This window comes from Haliotis rubra, unplaced genomic scaffold, assembly GCF_003918875.1.
Source record: "Haliotis rubra isolate DU_JTF1 unplaced genomic scaffold, ASM391887v1 Scf479, whole genome shotgun sequence".
Classification (NCBI taxonomy): domain Eukaryota; kingdom Metazoa; phylum Mollusca; class Gastropoda; order Lepetellida; family Haliotidae; genus Haliotis; species Haliotis rubra.
Window position 1 is genome coordinate 116,083 of NW_025767167.1, and position 23,280 is coordinate 139,362.

Sequence of the window (23,280 nt, forward strand, 5' to 3'; positions counted from 1 at the left end):
GTCGGGATATGTCACAAATGCCAAGGGGATGTGTGCAGTCGGTTTGTGCGTTCACGGGCATTGAGCTAAGCGAACTCGCAAACCTCCAGACAAATCGGATATAAAACAGTAAGAAACGTCAAAAAGGTCGTCAAATAGAAAATGGCTTGGGACATTCTTCAGCGAATCGCCACGGTTTGTTTTAGAGAGGGGAAACACCGAAACTACCGCCAGAGTACCCTTCCGTGTGAGTTGCTGTAATCCACATGTGTTTTGATCGGGCGAGGTACAAATACTGTTAATCTTATCGCCTTCCACTTGCAAGAAAACTTATTTGTCCATTACACTGTGGTACCCCGTTAATCCCGACGCTACCATTCCTGTTGAGATTGTACGCATTAACAAATTTCCGGGTGTTAGTTCTCCCTTCTTAACCAACGAAAACTTTACAGTGTTACAGAGCAATTCAATATAAAACTACTAGCATTGTCCTTACTTTGTCTGGCATACGGTGTCGAGTCAGCGACGAGCGAATACTTGAAAAGCTGTGTTACCTACCTGCCCCATGTTCAAATATATATTACCGACTGGTAAAAAAAAAGAGAAGTAGTTAGTTGTATTTTTTAAATTAAAACCCTTCAGAAAAATAATGACCTGTCTTGAAGAAGTACTGGGCCAGGTTGTTCAAAACGCTGTTATTTTAACGTACCTTTAATCACAAACGACCCGTTAGCTAACGAAAAGTTAGTTAACGGTACATTAAAATTTAACGGGCTTTTGAGTAACCGGGCCCTGATGAAACCATAGGGGCTTGCAACTCAAATGACTGGCATCAAGGTATATATTGTAACTGAGCGGGTCTTAGCTCGATATAAAGGTGTTAAGACCCCTTCGGTATCTGTAAATACCTTGATGCCAGTCTTTTGCGTTACAAGAGCCTGTGGCTGAAACGACAGACACGAGTGAGTGAGATTAGTTTTATGCCGCTTTTAGCAATATTCCAGCAATATCACGACGGGGGACACCAGAAATGGGCTTCACTCATTGTACCCATGTAGGGAATCGAACCCGGTTTGCGGCGTGACGAGCGAACGTTTTAACCACTAGGGTATCCCACCGCCCCGAGTGAGTGAGTGTATTGGGTTTAACGGTGTTGTGGTTGTATAAGAGGGTGTCAGTATAAAATGAGAGGAAAGCCCGAAATGATGCAGGCTTTCACGTGCAAATAACTGTATCGTACAAAATGCGCACAGAATATTGAGGATCTTCACAGTAACCCCGCCCGTGTGTAATATGTTGTTATCACACAGTCTGCTGCAATCTGAACCTTTACACCGTGCCCTATGATTTGGGTGTTGACTGTATACACATTTCGGGGAACACACTGACAAGTGACTAGAATAGAATTTTATCTCATGTTTTCCTGGCAGGTCTCTTCTTATAGACCCTTCAAGCGATATCAGTTGTACCTCTCACACACTCGCCATCTACTTAAAATACCTGCACTATTTAGTCACTTATCGTTGTTGTTGTTGTCGTGAAAAGTAGACCACGATTAATTGGTTATGTGGTTCGATAAAAACTACTCTTGTCTTTTATCTCTTGCAATGTTCGTGATCCACTCGTGTTTTTCCGGCTTGCAGGTAGCGGAAAGGGGCGAGTGATCAGTGAGTGAGTGAGTGAGAGTGTTGAGTTTTACGCCGCACTCAGCAATATTCCAGCTATGTGGTGGAGGTCTGTAAATAATTGAGTCTGGACCAGACAATCCAGTGATCCCCAGCATGACCATCGATCTGCGCAATTGGGAACCGATGACATGTGTCAACCAAGTCAGCGAGCCTGACCACCCGATCCCGTTAGTCGCCTCTTACGACAAGCATAGTCGCCTTTTGTGGCAAGCACGGGTTGCTGAAGACCTATTCTACCCCGGATCTTCACGGGTCGCGAGTGATCAGTAATGGAATTGGCACATATCATGCCTGCTCGGCAATCCAACGCCAGATCATCGCATACAGTCCCCTCATGGGACGGTCAGTTATGGGGTATTTTGTGTGACAGAAATTTGTTAAAACTATAAACGCAAACCGGAAGTATATAAACTCTCCTATTAGGTTCGTGTCTCCAGCTATGTTTGTGTGCAGCATGATAATAAAGTGGACGAAATGAGAAGAGCCAGGTTGAATCATGTCTGTTCTGAACAGTTTGGCTGCCCTGTGATCAGTTCGTAGCCTGGGCATAATTGTCACATCTGCACCTCTGGGGCAATAACACAAAGTAAAGTTAACCCAGTGAAGAAACTTCCCCAGTCAACAAAAACCGTTAGTCTGGCCTGAGAATACCCCCGCTCCCTGAGGGCTGCAACATATAGAAAACGCCATACTAGTGCATTTGGACCCCATGCACTGAACGAAAAGGGTAAGTGAGTGACTATGGCCGTTTATGGCAATACTCCAACAATATCAAGGCGGGTGACACCACAAATGACCTTCACACATTGTATCCATGTGGGGAATCGAACCCGGGCCTTCGACTTTAACCACTAGGCTACCCCACCGTTTCCTGAACGAGATGCCATGGTAGGGGAGAAACGAGCTCGAAGAACTACTTCTTTCTCTCCTACCATGGCGTCTTCTCCTCCAAATATATGACCTGATATGCACTACTGTAATACTTATCAGATACCCTTTTCACGACACAGACTGTTTTAAACTAACTCTAAACATCACTATTGAATTTCCGCATTGAGGTTACCGTGACCTCAGGGTCACTCCGCGCAAGGGACGTATCACCTATGTGTACGTAAGATCGCATTCCTCCGCCTGACGTCATTAACTAAGTGCTAGCTATAGGCTCTGATCACAAAAGAAACAAAACAGAATATTTGCAAGAAAACAACTTTCAATTAATAATTATCTTTCAAATTTTCATTTGAAATCTCTTTAGAGATCACACCGTCTTTCAAGTCCGGCAGCCGTGCAATACCGAAATCAGCCTGGTTCCCTGAGTCTGTTGCGCCTGCGCTAACGCTCAGGCTGTACCGAAATCGGCTTAAAAAACGGGTTTCGCCTCAGCCCGACGTATTCCACGAGTATACCGATATTGAAAGGACATGTAATAACCAATGACCACAGCATGACCAACGTCTGACGCCATCGAAACATGACGTACCATCGTCCAAGTCACACAACTTGACAACCTGACACACGAGTGAGTGAGTGAGTTTAGTTTTACGCCGCATTCAGCAATATTCCAGCAATATCACGGCGGTCTGTAAATAATCGAGTCTGGACCAGACAATCCAGTGATCAACAACATGAACATCGATCTACGCAACTGGGATACGATGACATGTGTCAACCAGGTCAGCGAGCCTGACCGTCCGATCCCGTTAGTTGCCTCTTACGACAAGCATGGGTTACTGAAGACCAATTCTAACCCGTATCTTTACGGGTCCCTGACATACGAAGTACCACAGACCTATCTACTGGAATTAGGAACGCGGGCCAAAACCGACAATGTTTACCTGGACACATCTCAAGAAGGAATGTTTTATCTCCATAAAATGATAAAATGTGCTTCTGATTTTGGAACGAAAAATATAAATAAGGACATATGGTCAATTTTCAGTGATCGCCTTCCTCCGATACGATATATATTTTTTTTTTTCAAGGTCATGCTTTCAAAGAGCTTTCTTTCCGAGGATTTACATTTCCCATAACCGCAGTGTTATACGATACTTAGACACCGACAAATTACGGGCATATATGTGAAACTAAATTGAGAACATATGACAAATATCGCAGAAAAACAAATATTTGCGAACTCGCCCCCCTCCCATTAAGTGCGACTCAGACGGAACCTAGTCAATATCGCACATGAAACACGTTTCTCAAGACCACGACCGCGCAGCTTTATCTTCCTTCCATCAATATATACTCCTCACAAAAAATTAAGCAACAAGTGTATTTTTGGTCAGTACATATGCCTTTACTCATGATCATTACAACTGAATCAAACATAACAAAGATAAAGCATATCCACACACTTTTCCAACAAAGAAATCAAAATTCATTGAACAATAACTGACTTGCAAATCATCAAAAACAGTGTCAATGAAAAAGCCGTGCAAAATGTGTTGCATCAGGGTATGAAAATGTCTGAAAACACTTTTACTGTCAGTTTTGAGCACTGATCCAAAGTTTAATAACGTGTATGGCCACCATTGACCTGAATACACGCTTCAAGACGTCTAGGCATTGACCAGATGAGTCTGTCTAGAGTCTGTTGTGGAATGTTCTGCCATTCTCTCCGCAATGCCTGTTCAAGCTGATCCAGAGTCTGAGGACGAACGTGGAGGCCGTACACACGCCTTCCGAGGATGTCCCAAGCATGTTCAATAGGATTCAGGTCAGGAGACCTTGCAGGCCAGTCCATATGGGTGATGTTGTTGGTCTGAAGAACATCAGTGACAACTCTTGCTCGATGTGGACGGGCATTGTCATCCATGAAGATGAAGTTAGGACCTGCTTGCTGAGCCCACGGAATGATCACAGGTGTGACAATTTCGTCTCGGTACCTCACACCTGTCATGGTACCTCGTCTGATGACCACAAGATCAGTTCGTCGTCCAACTTGGATTCCTGCCCAGATCATCAAACTCCCACCTCCATACTGATCATGTTCAGCAATCGTACAGTTGGCGTATCGTTCGTTACGGTTTCTCCACACACGAGCCCTACCATCATTGAAATCCAGACAGAATCTTGACTCATCTGTGAAGAGAACATTACGCCAGCGATTGACTCTCCAGTTACGTCGTTGGTTAGCCCAATTCAGTCTCTGTTGACGATGGTGTGCAGGCAGTGGGATACGTTGCACTGGTCTTCGGGACCTGAGACCTTCAGCATGGAGTCTGTTCCTCACTGTCTGTGTGGAGATTCTGTTCCCAGCAACTCTCTGGAGGTCATTCTGGAGAGATCTGGCTGTGGTGAACCTGTTCCGCCGGGCTAGGGTGGCCAAGTATCGGTCCTCTCTGGGAGTTGTCACCCTTGGACGACCTGAGCGTGGTCTCTCAGTCATCAATCCGGTCTGTTGGTGACGAGTGATCGCTCTGGAGATGACGCTTCGATGAACATTGAAATGGTTGGCAACAGCACTCTGGGTCTGACCCCTGCACCATTCCAACAATTTGAGCAACTTCAATTGGTGTCAAGTGACGCCTAGCCATTTCTCAAATGTTACTGTCAACAATTTGTCGTTGCTGGCAGTTTTAACGCAATCAGAACGCATGTGCGACGTGTATAGCACATGTTTTCCATGCATTTTGCATGTGAGTTTTGAGGGTGGTTGCGTTCAGGCGGTGCTAACAATGTTATCAGAAAAACAATATGGGAAATGCTTTAAGTTCATCAATCGTAAAGGGTTCTCCTGCATGGCTTATATGCCAAGTAATAACTTCATATACCCATGAAGAAAATATGTGGAAAAAAATACTTGTTGCTTAACTTTTTGTGAGGAGTATAGTAAAAAAAATTATTATGAAATCTGCGACTGCACATCTGACGTTGTACTCAATTTATACAAAACCGAAACAAGACTTTTTCCCATGTAAATTATCTTAATAGGAAAATCATGATAGAATTCTAATCCACAATTGTATGTATGCAATGCCTGAAGAATGTGCAGCATTTTAGACCATAACGTGATGGCGTCCTGTCGCAAGTGCAGTAGTGATATAAACTTAAAAGAAAACTTTCAAAGCACATTATAGATAAGTTCACTGAAGTACCTTCGAATTCCGCCAGGTAACATCAGTGCCATACCAACAAGTTAATGTGATCCACTTCCGGCTAAAACAGTTGGTCCGGATTTTTGTGGGATAGCTGGAGTTTCTAACCAGGCGCTACACATAGTCTAAATATCGACTTTGAATTTCAACATTAGGTCATGAAAATATTGTGTTGATGGTGTTAAAATATCAGATGGCATGGAACCTGTAGGCATCTTGATCGCTTGTCCATCACTGTTGACACTATAGCATGACTATGCTCTTTATCCAGTATCAATGGATTTTTTGGGCAAAATGCATCTATAAAAAGGTTGACATATCGACCGTTTGCGCCGCCACTTGGCAGACCATTACAAACCAACAGGCGAGTCATTCCGACAACAGCGTAAAGACAATACGACACCGTGGTTTATTTTTCTTAGGATTGTATTAGCCTATCATCTGAGATCACGGGCTGCTTCTGGGGAAATGATGATCGGGGGATTCGCTCGCCATCACGAACGTAACATTGTGAATCAGAGGATATCGACATTTGAACATGTTTGTAGACCAGGGTTAATTGCTTCACAATGGCGTGCGTGATGTTCTGCCCACTCTTCAATCTATCCAGACGCGGGGAGAGAGAACATTTAAACAAGGCGAACAAATTAAACCATTATGCACACTTATTTCTGTTTAATTATTTCATGGAGATATGGATTTTCTCGACTGACTTGCTAAAGCACACGTAAGTGTGTGCCGAATGTGATTTACGAGTATTTCGGACTGCGAATTTGTAAAAGTGAACTTGCCTTGAACTTGAATCTGTGACAAGCTAACGACTTATCTATGAGCATTGTGAGTTTACAAATACGTGTGTGATTTCACTTTCGATTTGTTTTCAGATTTCATTTGGATGGTATTGTTATTTAAATAAATTAAATCCAAATCAGGCCGAGATGCAAATAAGCAGGGATGTACAGAAAACATCTGTGGTAGAAAACTGACTTTTACATCAGGTTGTATTTTCTACGCAAATACCGTCAGGGTAAGTCGGGTTATTTAGTTAACCCTTATTGTATTTATGTGTTTATGTTAGTTTGATCTATTATACAGGAACGTCAAGCAAGGTCAAGGTCGTAGCAGATACGGTGGATGTAAACCAGTGTATTTAAAGTGCAGAAACCCGCGGTCACAGACCTTGATGAAACACACCCGTTCAATTCTAGATCCTTACATTCGGTGTCATGGCTGAAATAACGTCGATCGAACGTTACAATTTCTCTCACTCAGATGCATTGTCACTCGCCACATGTTCTGAAATAACATCAATGAAGTGTTACATTTTCACTCACTCACTTAAATGCACTGTCAGTCGTCTCATTGGCTGAAGCAACGTCAATGGGACTATATTTTCACTCACTCACATGCGGAGTCACACGTCGCAATGGATGAAATAACGTCGATGGTATGTTCCGTTTTCACTCACTCACTTGAATGCATTGTCAACCGTCCCAATGGCTGAAATAACTTTATTGGGATATTCCGTTTTCACTCTCGCCTACAGGCAGTGTCACTCGTCGCAATGGCTGAAATAACGTCAATGTGACGTTACATTTTCACTCACTCGTTTACATGCAGGTCGGGTAGTCTATGACATATTAACTACAGTACCCACAAATCGATGGCGTGGTCTATTACTGGCTGTCTACAAACAATGGTCCTGAATCATTTTTAGTCGCACATCTTGGCTTATTGTAACCTACATTGATCTTAGCCTCGCCTGCTCTGTGCAAGTGGATGGTGATTGTAGCCGAAGCTTAAGCTAAAAAGATCGCGACCTAAGAATCTAAAAAAATGTAGCGGTAAGATTGTTTTGTGCAAGTGGGCCCTGGAATTTTGCCGACCACTGAAACGATTCAAACATTAACTTTGCCAAATTGTCGTGTTTTGGGGATGATAGCTGCATGGCTTGTGTTTGTACTGGAATAGCTCATTAGGATTTGTCTCAGCTTACCAAATGACATGATGCAGAAAAGTGAGTTAATATCACGACACTTGCTTCAGCTTTCTTCAAGATATGACGTCATTACAAAAACTGCGTTGTGACAGGCTATGTTTGAGCAATTTAGCCTTATCTTTGCAGATTTCGACATGCTTTGCACTCGTCAGGGTGAAATGTTAATTGTAGGATAATTTCTTCAAAAACTGAATTAACCAGCAATGCATAAACTTTTTGCGACATCAACTAGTATCAGACTAACACGTACGTCAAAGCAGCTTAAACGAATGAGGCACGAAAAATGAAATAGGTAAGCTGATGTTATCAAAGAGCTCAGTTGTCTCCACAAACAAAGCATATTTCGTTTCAGGTCTTGGTCAATGCTGAATTACGTTTGTTAACGTCGCACTCAGCAATTTCCGAGCTATATGACAGCGGTCAGTAAACAATCGAGCCTGGGCCACCACGTCCAGTGATCAACAGCATGAGCATCGATCTACGCAACTGGGATACAATGACATGTGTCAACCAAGTAAGCGAGCCTGACCACCCGATCCCGTTCGTCTCCTCTTACCATAAGCATCGTTTGCTGGAGACCAGGTCTAACCCGGACATAACGCTGATAGTCGACATACAGTTATGGTTCGGAATTCCGATATCGCTAATGATGCCTTAGCCCCAATTATAACCCCTTCTGTGTAGGCTACAACAAATACAGCAGGTTATCAAGCGTGGGGATTCACCCGTCTCCAGTCAGCCATGTGCTGCTCTGATATGTCTGTGGTTTGAACGTGTGTTCCTCGAAATAATACCGTTACGATAAACACTGTTAAATACCCAAAATCCATTCGAAACCTTAGCCTCGAATATGAATTACAGAACGCGGAACAAATTACATTTGTTTGATCTGGGGGTTATCAAATTGGTTCCTAGATATTACATTGTGATTGCCAGTGGTGGTTTTAAATATTTGTGGTAGGAACGTGTGTTCCATAGTTACCACACGCTTTTTCCTCATCGAGTTGATGCGTTACCCGTGAAGATCCGGGTTTGACTGGGGGCCTGTTCGATTATTGCAAAACTGGTTTTGGTTTTTGAAACTGGTTTCTCCTGTAATAAACGAGTGTCTAGTTTCGGGTACATGGTTTCAAAGTGAAACTAGTTTCTAGTTTTATAAACGAGTGGATGGTTTCACCATCCGGTTTCAAAATGGATACCAAAAAAATGTCTCAGCTACTGTATATGTGGAATGAATTGGATGACAGTATATGTTTTTCATTTTATCAGTGAATTAACCAATAATAAAGAGATGAGATGCTTTGGAGGGAAATATAAATTTGCGTATATGTAATTATACTGTTGCAAGTAATTATATATATACAAGTTACATAAAATAGTCATGATCAATAGACTGGGGTTTTAAATAATATTTTCCTAGTTCTCAGTTGATTTTTGGCATTATTTTGGTTCCAAAAACTGCTGCTCTATTTTGCCACCAAGATCAGCTGAACTTGGCGCTTCGTTTCCGCCATTTTTGTTGTGAGAGAACGCAAAACTGAAACTGCGAAACCTGCCTCGGAGATGGTTTCAAAGTTTCAGAACCCAGTTTTAGGTTTCGACATAATCGAGTGCATGGTTTTCCCGAAACCAAAACCGGTTTAGCATAATCAAATAGGCCCTTGGTCTTCAGCAACCCATGCTTGTCTTAACAGGCGACTTACGGGATCGGGTGGTCACGCTCGCTGGCTTGGTTGACACATATAATCGTATCCCAATTGCGTGGATCGATGCTCATGATATTCATCACTGGATTGTCTGGTCAAGACTCAATTATTTTCAGACTGACACCATATATATAGCTGGAACATTGCAGAGTGCGGCGTTAAACAACAAACAAACAGTTGATGCGTTGGAAACAGCTGACAAACTTCCATTTCAATTTGGTATTATCATTATTATTTTTATACGACCCTTTGACGGCACACAACAACGCTTCTGTGTGAAGGGACTCGCGGTTATGTATACAACACAAAGAAGTTAAAGAGCATCAGGTTATATTTCGGGTGGTATTGCTAATGTGATTCTAGTTAATTTATCATGTCGATTTTATAAAGTTTGGCTTTTGGGTCCATTTTCTCATGTAACTCTATTTAATCTGTCATGCTATTATCGATGCTGACATGTGGTTTCTTTTTCATCTGAGTATTATTAATCTGGCTCGACATCGATACATGTATTTATTACCTATGAGGGCAAACATATCGGGGTTCATATTTTTCAAACGATACCCTAGGGCAAAATATCACTTTACAAGAGGTGTTCCATGTCAAGCCTCGATTTCGAAGGGAACTACTTTTTTCATTCATGAATTTTTACTGTACTTTACTACGTTCATTCACAGCTTGGCATTTCGGAGATAACCTCAACTCGAATTCCGCTTGCCATATTATTGTTATTAAAACAAGGTTGTTCAATTGAGTATATTTTTCAATAAAATACATAAACCAATTAGAAATCTACAATTCTTTACATTTTTACTTACATGCTTGTTACATCGATTGATTAACTAACCTGCAGGCAACAAGGTAAACAAACAATATGGCTGCCCTATCGGTTTTACCGCAGTCAATCAGAGTCATCGATCTTGTCACGATCGAGGTTGTGAAACAAGTTCAAATTAAGACACTGCCTTCAAGTTCTCCCCGAGACTGTCACTCGTTCACTTGTGCCTGGCAGTCTCATAGTTGTCATGTGAACCAGCAACGTGTTCCACCGGTGACGTCACATTTGTGACGTAATCATTGTTGACTTTGCTCTACGTTCTAAAGTTGCTATTTCAAACATACTTCGTGTTTAAACGTTGTGAATTACATACGTACGACGGAAATATATTCTTACGTTATTATTTAAAATCAAGGTTGACAAGTGTGTCGTAAACGTAGTATGACATGGACACTCATACAATATCCTCTATATAGATAGGGTGCTCTTTATCTTCTTTCAAGAAGTGGGGTAGCCAAGTGGTTAAAGTGTTCGCTCGTCGCGCCGAAGACCCGGGTTCTATCCCCACATGGGTACAATGTGTGAAGCCTAGTTCTGGTGTCACCCTTCTGATATATTGCTGGGCCCCGATTTTCGAAGCTCTCTTAGCACTAAGATAGTCGTAAGTGCCATACATTAACATTAACTTTCGACTATCTTAGCGCTAAGAGAGCTTTGAAAATCGAGGCCCTGGAATATTGCTAAAAGCTGCGTCAAACCCATCTCACTGACTTACTCTTTCGAGTAGTATATCAGCGACCTGCTGACGTTTGGTACATAGCTCCCTCCTGGTGTCAACGGATGCAGCGCAAGGTCATCTGTCTCATCCCCTAGGTTTACTGGTGTTATAACAGGCCTACAGCAACCTTGTGTGTGAGAGGTGACTGTATCGATCGGGTGGTCAGGCTCGGTTGCCTGTCATTGAAAGTGGCTCGTATGATCAATAACTGGATTGTCTGGTCCGGATTCATTATTTACAGGTCACTGTCATGTAGCTGGAATATTGCTGAGTGTGTACTTACCAGAAACAAACAAGGCAGATGCGGTTCGTCATTATTATTACTATTATTGGGAGTAGCTTAACGGTTAAATCATTCGCTCGTCACGTCGGGTTCGATTCCCTACGTGGGCACGACCTTTGAAGCCCATTTCTCCAGGCTAGCTATTCTCGAACGTTCGTAGCCCTACGAACTTCTTAAGCCCGTCTTAACACATTGGCTACGATCAAAGTTAAGAATTCTTAGGGTTACGAACGTTTCGACAATAAGGCCCCTGTTTTCCAGGGGTCCGGTTTACTTGGTCCCGTCTAGAAAAGTCATATTTGGCTGTCGTAATTTGGGCCCCGAACTGGATCTTGACTATACGTTTGTCACCCGAAATCTGGTACCGGAAGTAAGCTGGGCCCTGTCTTACAAGTTGCCGGGCAAAGGGAGTCGGGAACCAGCTTAGTACCGGAAGTAGCGCCTCGCGAAGGTGTCTGACCCGTGAAGATCGGGTTAGAATTGGTCTTCATAAAACCATGCTTGTCGTAAGAGGCGACTAACTGGATCTGGTGGTCATGCTTGCTGACTTGGTTGACACATGTCATCGTATCCCAACTGTATAGATTGATGCTCATGCTGTTGACTACCGGATTGTCACCAAATGGATCGCTGCTCACGGTGAGCATATCCCGACACAACAGTGGTTCAAGTTATAGGTTCAGATAGGCAAGATTAGTGCTTGAAGTCCAACAACAAAGTAAACTCACATCAATTTCAGTGCTTGAGGTCCCATCACACATAATCCATAGATCAAGTGCCAAGGTATTCACCAGAGCCACCACTGTCTTCAAGAAAAGACAACTTGATAAAACAAAAGATTCCAAATCATGTAAGAATGGTTTATTTGTCACTGCTTAAAGCTTAATGCTCCAAATAACTCACAATGTCAGGCACGCTAGAGAACGAAGCTCGGGTTGGATGATACAGATACACACAAATAGCTAGCTACTACGGACACCACTGTCTTTGAATGGTAGCTCCACCATATTGCATATAGTTCACACAAGACAGCCAGGCTATGTCCGAGTGAATGACCTATAGAGCAGGTCAGTGTTCTATTGAATGACCTATAGAGCAGATCAATGGTCTATTCATTTGCCTATAGAATCAAATCAACGTTCTATTGAATGACCTATAGAGCAAATCAATGTTCTATTAAATGAACTACAGAGCAAGTCCCTCCTCATGAATACAATCAATAAAATTTGCAGAACATTTCCACCAACTCAAATCAACTTCTTAGACAACATTTACATGACCATATAAAATCTGAACTTGAAATGTTTCACAAGACACATGCATGAATATGTATATCACAATAATCTAAAATACACAATTATTTTTCAATTCTAAAAAATTGTTTTGTTCTTCAGTAATGACCATTTCTGAAAGGAGGGACAATCTAAAAGCATTTCTACTAGCTAACAGTAAGCTCTGGTTCAATATTAGCTGTCCATAAAGACTTAGTGGAGTAGATATCAAAATTAGAAAGGAAATGAGAGCTTATTTTGTCAGTTACTATGGTTACCCTCATAATGGAATATAGGACCTTAACTGCTCATCATCTAATGAAAAATGACGCTTGGTTAAGATAAGAACAAGAAGACACAACAGACCGGCTGTTTACATAAAACTAAATATACAAAAGCAAAGATGTGAAAGTTGAGTTGCTTCTTTGGCAGTGAAGAGAAAATAAATAAATACATGATAGAAATGAACCTCTGACAGGATTTCCTAAAATCATCGATGTCACATAATCTGGAAATGATACAAAAGTTGTAAGAGATGGGAAACTATCAATAAATTACAAGTCACAGATGATACAAAACACATTACAACACAAATTATATAAAAACCGGCAATGAACATGATAAGTTATAGCTGAAAATTCGACTTCTAGGGTCAACATATTGGGGACATCTTACACTACACAACGCCATGAAACACTGACTTGTCAATTCTGCTTCCACCAGATAAATAACCATGTTCTAGGTGGCTGATAAGAAATCCATCAGTAGCTCAAACAAATAATATTGTGTCCTAAAACATGTCCTAAACGTACATGAATACTTCTTCGACATAATATTTTGAGTTCTGTTAGTTGTAACTTCTTCGTTTGTGTCAGACAACATCTTGAGGTCATAAAGGACTTAGATATATTCTCCTCAAAAGAAATTAAGGACACATTCTTTCATAACAAAAGATAGTAATCATGGCAAGACATATCAACTAACTACAGTAACATGAAACAGCCAGGCGATCCTTTGAGTAGTACATAATTAGCATGGTCATACTTATTTATGGTCAGAGGGTCCCTTTAAGACATCTGTATGCTGTGCAATAATGCAACTGGCGTTTTATAAGTCTACTATGGCTTTGCTGCATTCATGTTGAACATGACAATGAGCATGATGTCATGTCATGACAACTAAAATTAACAAAACAATAGTAACTTTATCGCACATAATGGTATTCCTCATGTTAAAAACATGGGATGACAGGTTGTATCTCTGTTGAAACTAGGTTAATACGTAGAATAAACCGTGTGAATTATGAAATTATTTGGATTACAACTTTGGTTTCAAGTACGATTCATTTGTTGGAATATACTGCAGGATTTCCTTTTCATGACATACATGCCAAACCATGGCACACCTAGATCATTGCGAAACTACGAAAACGAGATCAGAATCTTGGCTGAGCAAAACTGAAAAGTCATAGTTCAGTATCCATGTGTACAGTAAGTTCCAAATTAAAGTATGTAACATCCAATTACACAGACATGATGTATGGTGAGAAATACACGAACACAGTGGATAGGACCCAAAAATGTGAAGGTCACTTATTGAAGGTCAGTTGTCACCTTGTGAACTCCACCAAAAAATTTATCATATGGGATTATGTCATAAGAAATGACCCTGAATACAAGGGGAATGTGTTTTGTAATTGCATAATAATATCATATATCTAAAATAGAACCAACTCCATATTAAAACGGAAACGTGAATTTATCGATAGACAACTTTGGTGCAAAATAAATAATTTGTATGTCATTTCCATATGTATAAAATCAGTTTCATGATAATGTGCATTTTGATAAAAATGCATAGATTTATGAACTATAAAATTTATCTTGAACTAAAATACGGAGAGGCACATTGGAAATTGAAAAAGACATTTTGTGACATCTTTGAGAGATATGCATATCCTGCAAAATATCATGGAGGAAATATCCATATATGGACACAACATTCAAATTACATAACGTCAGCGAAGACAAATACATGGCTTAAGCATACAATAATGCATTAAAGCATAAGAAAGCAATGCATCCAATGAGCATAATGTGATACTTCATTCATTAGTGAAGAGTATTGCATTAATGCATGACATTCGAGTAATGCAATAATGCATTACATAAGCATTGGCAAATGCATTCATAATGCATTGTTACTGAATAATTTGATAATGCATTAAGTTAGCATTGCGCAATACAGTAATGCTTTACAGCTTAGAGTAATGGAACATATTGCATTACTTTGTCTTAGAGTAATACAATAGTACTTTCATTATGTTTGAAGTTGAGCAAATCACAATGAACTAAGGAGAGATTGAGAACAAATATAGCACCATGGTAGCTTTAATTTACATTTTACAATCCTTTCTGATGTCATACCAGTGTCTGAACACGGATTTATTGTGGCCTAATGTTCCAAAACAAGCTTGTGGAAAATGACAGTAAAAATTCCCAACATAAATTAAACATTTCCCAATTCTACCAAATTTACAAAATTAACATTACAATAATCCAGTTTTGCAACATCACAATTATTTCACTTTGCCAGCTGACTTGTTTGGAATCATAGATAAATCCTGTTTAGACCTTAGAGATGGACTATGCTTGGGATAAACAGGTTTGTGTGCACCTCAATGCTGTGTCTTGAAACTCACCATAGAATTCTTCATGTACAGTTATTCCCATTAGTAAATTACTTCATGAACTTAACTGAAAATGAATTCAATAACATGTAATTGAAGCACTTCTACTGACAAGCATACACTACAATCAAGGACTATTTGATAGCCACATAAAGCTGGGTTTCCATTGAAACATACATCAGTCTTGTAAAATCTGTTGCACAAAGTCAGTAAGGTTTCCATAGACATTTAACAATGTTCAGCCATGTATTTCAGGAGACAGTCTTTGATAAACTTCAGTCGCAGTTGATCCCTCCTCCACACATACCCCACAGACACATTTGATGCTTCACACAATACACAAGGTCAAGGACACAGTTATACTCTATGGCAGATGTCGAGCGCCTGACGATAAACTTGTCGAGCATCTTCAATATCAAACATTCGGTCATCGTAGAGAACTTTGGTTTGAGGCTGTGACCTACCCTCAAGGTTCAAGGCACTGAAGTCACTGGATAGCGGGAAAGCGTCGAACCTAGGTCCCTCAGTAGCCAGGGGGCTTATGTTTTGACTTTCACGTTTTAAACTCTGACGGTCATACTTTCCCAGAAACTGATCTCCATCTGCACTGTCAAACGAAAGGTCCAGGATATCGGCTGAAGAATTGGAGCTAAGACTCCCAACACTGAGGCGGTTCCTTGGATCCTCCATTGTGGTGCCGCCTTTTTTCAGGATTCCTTTTCTCCGACGCACTACTTTTGTTGTACTACATGTGCAAACAGTTTGTGGATTATTTGAGAAATTTTCATCAGAGGATATACATATACTGATTGAGCTAGTGACGTTGCCGCTCGGCACGACGTCAGTCTTGTTTGAAGGAAGAGTATGGACCACACATTCCTCCGTCACGTCACATGACCCCGAGGTTGGCGTACTGGATGAGGTTTTGGACAAGTCTATATTTATATCACAGTCTTCATAGCTGAGATCTTCACAATCACTTGCACGTTTGGGAGACTCTTCATCTTCTATTTTCCTGGCCAAATCGTCTCTCAAATCACAACCACTGTCTCCGCCTGAGAATTTGCCGCGTCGCTTCAGGATCCCACGACGTGGCTTCTTGTCGCAGTCGAAAACCTTTTTTGTCTCATCCCCAGAATTATTGTCCAAAGTACCACACAAATCCTGTGATGCATTGGACGGCTGGTCATCGGGTTCCATGTGAACATTGCTGGAAGGAGCCGAGATTTTATCACAAGCATCGGGAGACGTTTTCGAGCTCACAATATCAAACAGAGCTTCATCTTCATCGAAAGAACTTTCAACTGTCTTTTTTCAATATTCCTTTGACTGATCCACTCTTGTAGCGGGTCTCGTACTCACTCTCACTGTCCGATGAGTAGCTGTGATGATGGGAGAGAGATTTGGGAGGGATTTGGATCCGGGGATAGGGTTCGAGATTAGGGGTGTGGCTGTAGCCCTCGTTAATCCACCAGTGCCCGAGCACGTCCTCCATGGTGGCACGTTTGGCGGGGTTGACACTTAGCAGCTGCCGGATCAGCCCACCAGCCTCTGCAACAGACATGAGAACATTAGGAACACGTCCTGACAAGATGGTCAAGCACCAAATCCCAAAGCTTTGAAGCTCCGCTCACCATCATCTCTGGATCATGCAACATCATACAAACAGCTTGAACGTAATTCTGACATTGGCACCAGAAGACATGAAACTTACAGCTGCTATATAATCCTCGTGTGATCGGTTTTCAGAACACTTAACAACATCCCATCTTTCTCTGAGTGAGTGAGTGAGTGAGTTTAGTTTTACGCAGCACCCAGCAATATTCCAGCTATATGGCGGTCTGTAAGTAATTGTGTCAGGACCAGACAATCCAGTGATCATCAGCATGAGCATCGATCTACACAATTGGGAACCGATGACATGTGTCAACCCAGTCAGCGAGCCTGACCACCCGATCCCGTTAGTCGCCTCTTACGACAAGCATGGGTTACTGACGATTAATTCTAACCCGGACTGATAATGACCAACTCTCCATCATTACAAAGCAATATGTCATACTAACACAGAAAGCTGATTCCACATGCAGAAATACAATTATGCATCCTCACAATGCAGACAGGCATGACAAAACATGCTTAAGTGACTCTTGTACAAAATTCGTTCAGCAAAAGATATATAGGTCAATGTGATGAAAACAAGTATGACCCGATTCATCTTTTATTGTGGTCACATGACCTGTAGCAACATGAATACAGGTCGCTTGTTCCACTGACCTGTCAAACACAAACACTTCATACCCCAATGTTGTCAATATCATACGTAACCTAAATAACAAATCTACAGCAAGAATACAGTAATAACGCTCAGTATTATTTGCTGGGCCTGGAAAAAAGGTTCATGTTACGGAAAATGAAAGCGGAATCTACAAAATATACTGATGGAAACAACTAAGGTAACACCACTTCATGGCAGTGTTCATTTACTTATTCCGAGATTTCCCCCACAGCGCTATTCAAAGCTGGTGATGAAAACTAGAAAATATTAAAGGAATGCTTGAATTTTCCTGTGTTCCTTTATTTGTTGTTCTCAGCATATACTGCCATGCATCTGTTGTCAATACTTTTTTCACTACAGTACTACCTATGCATAATGTGCACCTTCTTTGAGTCATGCCGTCGTTTGGAAAAAGAGATTTTAAAACATATTAAGCATCACATGCAGAAATGGGAAAACTACACATTACTAACCGGGTATTGCATCAGTATGCTTTACCATATACAACTCAAGATTTTGATAAGTGGGTGAGAAACTACATTGTATTGCATCAGTATTTTACATATACAGCTCAACATTTTACTTATTCCACAATACTATACTAGTACATCATATCTTTTGTTTTTGCTTGTTTGTTTGTTGTTTAACATGGCACTCAGCAATATTCTGGCAAAAAAGGTGGCGTTCTGTAAATAACTAAGTCTGGACCAGATATCTTTGTATCTCATAAATAAAGTTAAAAGCATCCATTTAGTTTAAAGCATTCAAGCATGGAACAACTACACTTTTCTCTGTTTCTCATATATATTATTATACCATTTGTATTTAGTATAAAATACCAACTGACATTAACTGTCAGAGCAAGATCATTTATGATTTTAACCTTAACTTTGCATATTTTTTGTGTGTAGCAGTTCAAATAATACTTATAGTGAATAAAACACTGGTATTTTTCCTCTCAAGATATTTGCATAGAAAATTAAGCGTTATTCAACCCTGATATTTATAACATTGAAATTTTGCCTCATGCCCTCATTTTAACACAGACTAAAAAATTTGATTTGGTTTAAATAATGAAACTCAGAATCAATTACTGTAAATTTTACCACACAGTGATCAAAAATTGATTTCTACACTCAACTTAGCTGAAAGTGGATACAGAGATTTGAAATATAGCCATATTAATGCTTAAAATATACATGCTAAAATGTAGATGCTAAAATGTCAAAATCTGTGCTAAAACATGGAAAAATAGTGGATGTGGTGCTTTGAGTTCTCTGCACAAGATAGCCATGTCCCACAAAACAAACTTATCGCTAAAGTGATCGTAACTCTCAATACTTTAATACATCATGATAGCACTGAGAACACTTTGCTTGTTGTTTTATGCTGCACTCAGCAATATTCCAGCTATATAGCGGTGGTCTGTAAATAATCGAGTTGGGATCAGACAATCCAGTGATCAACATCATGAGCATCAATCTACGCAATTGGGATACAATGACCTGTGTCAACCAAGTCATACTTCAATGCTGGTTTACATCATTATATCACTAAGGTTGCTTTGTGGAATGTGGACAAGGATTCTTGAATTATGTTCTAATTAAGTCATAATAATAATCATAATTCTTTCTCCCAAGCATTACCTGATTGGTGTGAGGGTTCGTAGTATTCCCCACTTGAGATCTGTTTGCGCAGGACTTTGAGGTTGGCGTTCTCGAAGGGCATGGCGCCATACACCAGAGTATACAGCACCACTCCAAGACTCCACATGTCCACCTGCAATAAATAGTGGTCGTTAGAACAGCCTGTCAATCGTCATATATACACCTTTCCTTCCAGAAGTAACGATGGATAACTATACAAAAGACTTTAAGATCATCTGATTCTCTCATTGTCATGGGGGCTGTGGGGTAGCCTAGTGGTTAAAGCATTGGCTCGTCAAGCCGAAGACCCGGGTTCGAATCCCCACATGGGTACAATGTGTGAAGCCCTTTTCTGGTGTCCCCCGCCGTGATGTTGCTGGAATATTGCTAAAAGCGGCGTAAAACCAAACTCAGTCAGTCAGTCAGTCTCATTGTCATGACAGATTACTACAGTAATGTACAAGAATCAAGTTCATCTTATCTAGTCTATTTCAGGAACTTGTATCTTGTACCTAATACTTGAAAATTTCATATTGAAAACAGCATAAAAACTTTATTAAGAAGATCTAAAAAGATTTGCTTGTTTTGTTTGGATGGTGTTTAACGCCGCTCTCATCAATATTACGGTCTGTAAATAATCGAGTCTGGACCAGACAATCCAGTGATCAACAGCATGAGCATCGATCTGCGCAATTGGGAACCGATGACATGTGTCAACCAAGTCAGCGAAACTGACCACCCGATCCCGTTAGTCGCCTCTTACGACAAGATAGTCGCCTTTTTATGGCAAGCACATGGGTTGCTGAAGACCTATTCTACCCCGGATCTTCACGGGTCATTTGATTTCTACACTCACTTAGCTGATTTACAATAGCGATATAAATGCATAAAAATATAGATGCTAAAATGTCAAAATCTGTGCTAAAACATGGAAAAATAGTGGATGTGGTGCTTTGAGTTCTCTGCACAAGATAGCCATGTCCCACAAAACAAACTTATCGCTAAAGTGATCGTAACTCTCAATACTTTAATACATCATGATAGCACTGAGAACACTTTGCTTGTTGTTTTATGCTGCACTCAGCAATATTCCAGCTATATAGCGGTGGTCTGTAAATAATCGAGTTGGGATCAGACAATCCAGTGATCAACATCATGAGCATCAATCTACGCAATTGGGATACAATGACCTGTGTCAACCAAGTCATACTTCAATGCTGGTTTACATCATTATATCACTAAGGTTGCTTTGTGGAATGTGGACAAGGATTCTTGAATTATGTTCTAATTAAGTCATAATAATAATCATAATTCTTTCTCCCAAGCATTACCTGATTGATGTGAGGGTTAAGTAGTATTCCCCACTTGAGATCTGTTTGGCGCCCAGGACCTTGAGGTTGGCGTTCTCGAAGGGCATGGCGCCATACACCAGAGTATACAGCACCACTCCAAGACTCCACATGTCCACCTGCAATAAATAGTGGTCGTTAGAACAGCCTGTCAATCGTCATATATACACCTTTCCTTCCAGAAGTAACGATGGATAACTATACAAAAGACTTTAAGATCATCTGATTCTCTCATTGTCATGGGGGCGGTGGGGTAGCCTAGTGGTTAAAGCATTGGCTCGTCAAGCCGAAGACCCGGGTTCGAATCCCCACATGGGTACAATGTGTGAAGCCCTTTTCTGGTGTCCCCCGCCGTGATGTTGCTGGAATATTGCTAAAAGCGGCGTAAAACCAAACTCAGTCAGTCAGTCAGTCTCATTGTCATGACAGATTACTACAGTAATGTACAAGAATCAAGTTCATCTTATCTAGTCTATTTCAGGAACTTGTATCTTGTACCTAATACTTGAAAATTTCATATTGAAAACAGCATAAAAAACTTTATTAAGAAGATCTAAAAAGATTTGCTTGTTTTGTTTGGATGGTGTTTAACGCCGCTCTCATCAATATTACAGTCAGGATAAGATCAACTGCCCCTCCCTATAATAAATGACCAGTACTATATAAGCAGTGAAACTAAATAAGATCTTCAGGGTTTTAAACAAAACTGATTAAATGGCAGCCAGTATCAATACATATAATGTCCTGTATATTGTGCTATATTCCCCCAAAATGTACACTATCATTTTATTTTCAACTAAAATTCCTACTTGTGATTCATACACCTTGATAATAATCTGTGCATTAAAAGATATTCTCCTTAAGTTTAGTGCACTTAAATTCAAAAAAGGATTTTCTGATTTTAATCTCAAAATTATACTGCATGGCAGACAGACATGGTATCTCGAGAAAGCTTTCAAATTGCGAAATCTAGTAGATCAGGATACACATATTTTTAAATTTTGCAAGTCAGTATAGATTAAAGCTAAGCAAGTCACGCATGTAATGTAGAACACTAGATAGCTATACAAGGTCTCCAGGCTGCAGATCATATATATGTCAGCTGGTTATAGTGGAAATTCTCCCGGAGTGAGTGAGTTTAGTTTCATGCCGCTCTTAGCAATAGTCAAGCAATATCATGGAGAAATGGCTTCATGCATTGTACACAGTCTGTCCCAGAAAAGAGACAATTCATTGAACACATACTGTGTGTGACTTTGGCCTTACTGTGAATTTAGCTATATTACAGAAATAACATGGATGGGGACACCCGAAATAGACATCACATATTGTACTGATGTCGGGAATCGAACCCAGGACTTCACATGACCCTTCAACCACTAGGCTACCCCCCATCCCTGCTCTATCCACAGAAACACTAAGGTAATGGAGTAAGATTTAGTGGCCCTTGGAACATTATATACATTGTATATAACAGTGGGTGTGGTTATTGAGGGAGGAAAACCCAGAGTAGCAGAGATTAAACATGGTTACCAACTTGGTAGAATCCATTAATACCAAAAATGTAGGATCCTGGCACAATAAAGAAATGTAACTCTGCGCAGTGAGTTGTTTTGCCTCAGACCAATTGGGAATCCTCATTCACTGGGGACTGCAATCGGCCATGTCGGACAAACCCAGAAACTTCAGTGACGCCAGACCAATTTTATTTCTTGTTTTACGGATCTGTCATATTTGTTTTGTCGTATTTTTTCAAGAATAAGAAAAAAAATAAAAGTTAGTTTTTCCCGCTCAAAAAATAAAATCATAATGTTTTATTGGTCAAACATGTAAATTTACAAGAAAATCTTTTTTTAGATTGTGTTTTGCCCCATATACACTTCATAAATTGCCAAAAGTAAAATACTTTTATATTTATTAATTTAAAAAAAAGAAAATCCCTCCTGCTGTTAGGTTTTCTGAGGACAAAAATCCGTAAAACAAGAAATAAAATTGGTCTGGCCTGAGTTAGGTTTAACACTGATTGGTCCAGAGTGAAAGGGACAGACATTTACCAATTTGGTGGAACCTAGAAACCTGGCCACAGCAAACCTGGACTCAAACACGCTCCATGTTTCTCGCAACAACTGCACAACGACTTGTAATGGCTGGCTAGACACACTGACATGGCAGAAATAATAAAAGGAAATGTTTCACTGTCACTCTTCTAATCTTAGCACGAACATCTCCCACCTAAGCAATTCCTAAGATTACAGAAGAAATACAAGCAGGTACTCTTCACAAAGCGACATACCATAAATACATATAACACATAAAATTTTAATCGGTGAGTTACTAACTCCACAAAAATGTCTCATCAAAAGGAAACTTTACCACCTGGCTGAAGATCAATCCTACACATCAATCTCATGCCAAGCTGAACATGAAAATGTACGCGCCCTTCAACACCCTCAATTTTCAAGCACTGCTCCAGCAAACCGTATTAGTGATATAGATAGGTCTAACAAGCCAGAACTCCTTGAAGGCTTTCAGACCGTGGAGAACTCAGTTAATGTATCAGACTTTACAGAAGGATGACAATAAGAAACTTCGACCCACCGACATACTGCCGCACCAACAATGTTGCTATCTCCATGGTTATATTTAGAACTAAATTGGTGGAGATGTATACGACAGGTGATTTAGATGTCAGAAGTGGCATATTTGATGGAGGAACATGTCAATCGAACAAAATTATTT

At 40.4% G+C, this 23,280-nt stretch overlaps 1 protein-coding gene and 1 long non-coding RNA gene across 2 annotated transcripts in view; one reads left to right on the forward strand and one right to left on the reverse strand.

Annotated features, from left to right (window-relative positions):
- The first annotated feature begins 1,645 nt into the window (after positions 1-1,645).
- Positions 1,646-8,355, forward strand: LOC124290957. The gene is made up of 3 exons (XR_006902096.1): positions 1,646-1,707; positions 2,444-2,447; positions 8,184-8,355. It is a non-coding gene; the product is annotated as an uncharacterized LOC124290957 (long non-coding RNA).
- A 3,802-nt stretch (positions 8,356-12,157) lies between these two features.
- LOC124290958 (NUAK family SNF1-like kinase 1) overlaps positions 12,158-23,280 on the reverse strand; it is a 78,321-nt gene continuing 67,198 nt past the window's right edge. Inside the window, 3 exon segments of the mRNA XM_046727802.1 lie at positions 12,158-16,529; positions 16,570-16,822; positions 19,193-19,325. Coding sequence (XP_046583758.1) covers positions 15,629-16,529; positions 16,570-16,822; positions 19,193-19,325 — 1,287 coding nt within the window. The 3' untranslated portion in view covers positions 12,158-15,628.